The 1541-nt window shown below is 39.8% G+C and overlaps 1 protein-coding gene across 1 annotated transcript; it reads right to left on the bottom strand.

The window, feature by feature from the left end:
• Window positions 1–245: 245 nt before the first annotated feature.
• Window positions 246–1187, bottom strand: LOC122199777 (olfactory receptor 52E2-like). The gene has a single exon (XM_042905118.1). It carries the CDS (start codon window positions 1179–1181, stop codon window positions 246–248), a length of 936 nt encoding a protein of 311 aa, XP_042761052.1. The 5' UTR covers window positions 1182–1187.
• Between the last annotated feature and the right edge of the window lie 354 nt (window positions 1188–1541).

Here is a 1541-nt window from a genome sequence, read left to right as displayed (position 1 = left end):
TCATCTACTGACACCAGTTATTAAAAATCACATATAAAGACTCTGATATGCCCTCACTTACCATATAAATTGGATAACAAAGCTTAAGCTTTCAGTCTCTGAATTCATTAAAATACTTACAAATGGACCCCCTTCCCCCCCAAAAAATAAACACTGTCAAGCACATTTAAATTTACTAAATTTAATATCACAAGGCGTTTCTCTGCTCAGAAGTTCCATCTATATACATATTCCATTTTAATTCTTTATTTTTGCAATATTATTTTCTTCACACAGTCATAAATCTGTTTGGTTCTGACTCCGTATATGACAGGGTTGAGCATTGGTGGCACTACAACATAAAGATTGGCCAGGAGTATGTGGATATAGCGGGGGACGTTATGGCCAAAGCGATGTGTCATAAAGGAAAAGAGAGCTGGTGTATAGAAGGCAAGAATTACACAAACATGAGAACCACATGTGCTGAGGGACTTGAGTCGGGCTTCGCGGGAAGGAAGATGGAAAACGGCATAGAGTATCTGAACATAAGAAAGGGCAATGGCTATGATGTCAAATACTAGGATTGAAATAGCACCCAGGCCATAGATGATATTGATCTTGATGCTGGCACAAGACAGACGAGCCAGACCCATGTGTTCACAATAGGTATGGGGAATGATATGATTCCCACAGAAGGGCAGTCGCAAAATAAGAAACACAAATGGAATAACAGAAATAAATGACCTCACTAACACACCAACACCAATCACAGAGACAACCTTGTTGGTGAGAATGGTGCTATATCGAAGTGGGTTGCATATGGCCACATAGCGGTCATAAGCCATTGCCAACAGGACTGCTGACTCCATACCAGTTAAGTTGTGGATAAAAAACATCTGGGTGAGACAAGCATCGAAGATTATCTCCCTGAGACTAAACCAGAAGATCCCAAGCATCTTGGGGATGGTAGCTGTGGACAGACCCAAATCAATGGTAGCCAACATGGCCAGGAAGTAGAACATGGGCTGGTGTAGGCTGCTGTCAACCTGGACCACAAACAAAATAGTGAGGTTTCCTATGAGTGCAATCATGTACACAGCGCAAAAGGGAAAGCCAATCCACATGTGGACAGTTTCCAGTCCTGGGATCCCCAGCAGCAAAAAGAAGGAGGGATGAAACTGGGTGTCATTGGGAAGGGACATGTTGATAGGTAACGCATAAGTCCATGTTCTTACAATTATATGTTCGTTAATCCTCAGGACACAAGGTAAAACTCTGCAACGTTTTAAACCTAAAGAAAAATAAGATCATACAATTTTGTACATTCTCCTCTTCAGTTAATTCACACAATTAAAATGTACAATCAGAAATCCATCTCGAGCAACGTGAGGAAGTGAATTCTCAGTGAAAACCTTTGGAAGCAGTTATGCAGTGGATTATAATAAAAAATTTTTCATAATATATTCATCTTTGTTAGCAACTTTCTTTTTTCTTTTTTAATTTGCAATGGTCTCACCACTGGTATTAGGCTAAGATTTTGCCTTAATACCTACTTCATTAAT

This window comes from Panthera leo, chromosome D1 (assembly GCF_018350215.1).
Source record: "Panthera leo isolate Ple1 chromosome D1, P.leo_Ple1_pat1.1, whole genome shotgun sequence".
NCBI classification, from domain to species: domain Eukaryota; kingdom Metazoa; phylum Chordata; class Mammalia; order Carnivora; family Felidae; genus Panthera; species Panthera leo.
The sequence above is the reverse complement of the archived record's forward strand: the minus strand, read 5'-3'. Positions and strand labels throughout refer to the sequence as shown.

Bases quoted from the DNA above. Each gene is read 5' to 3' on its own strand.
- LOC122199777 (XM_042905118.1), bottom strand. From the start codon at position 1,181: ATGTCCCTTCCCAATGACACCCAGTTTCATCCCTCCTTCTTTTTGCTG.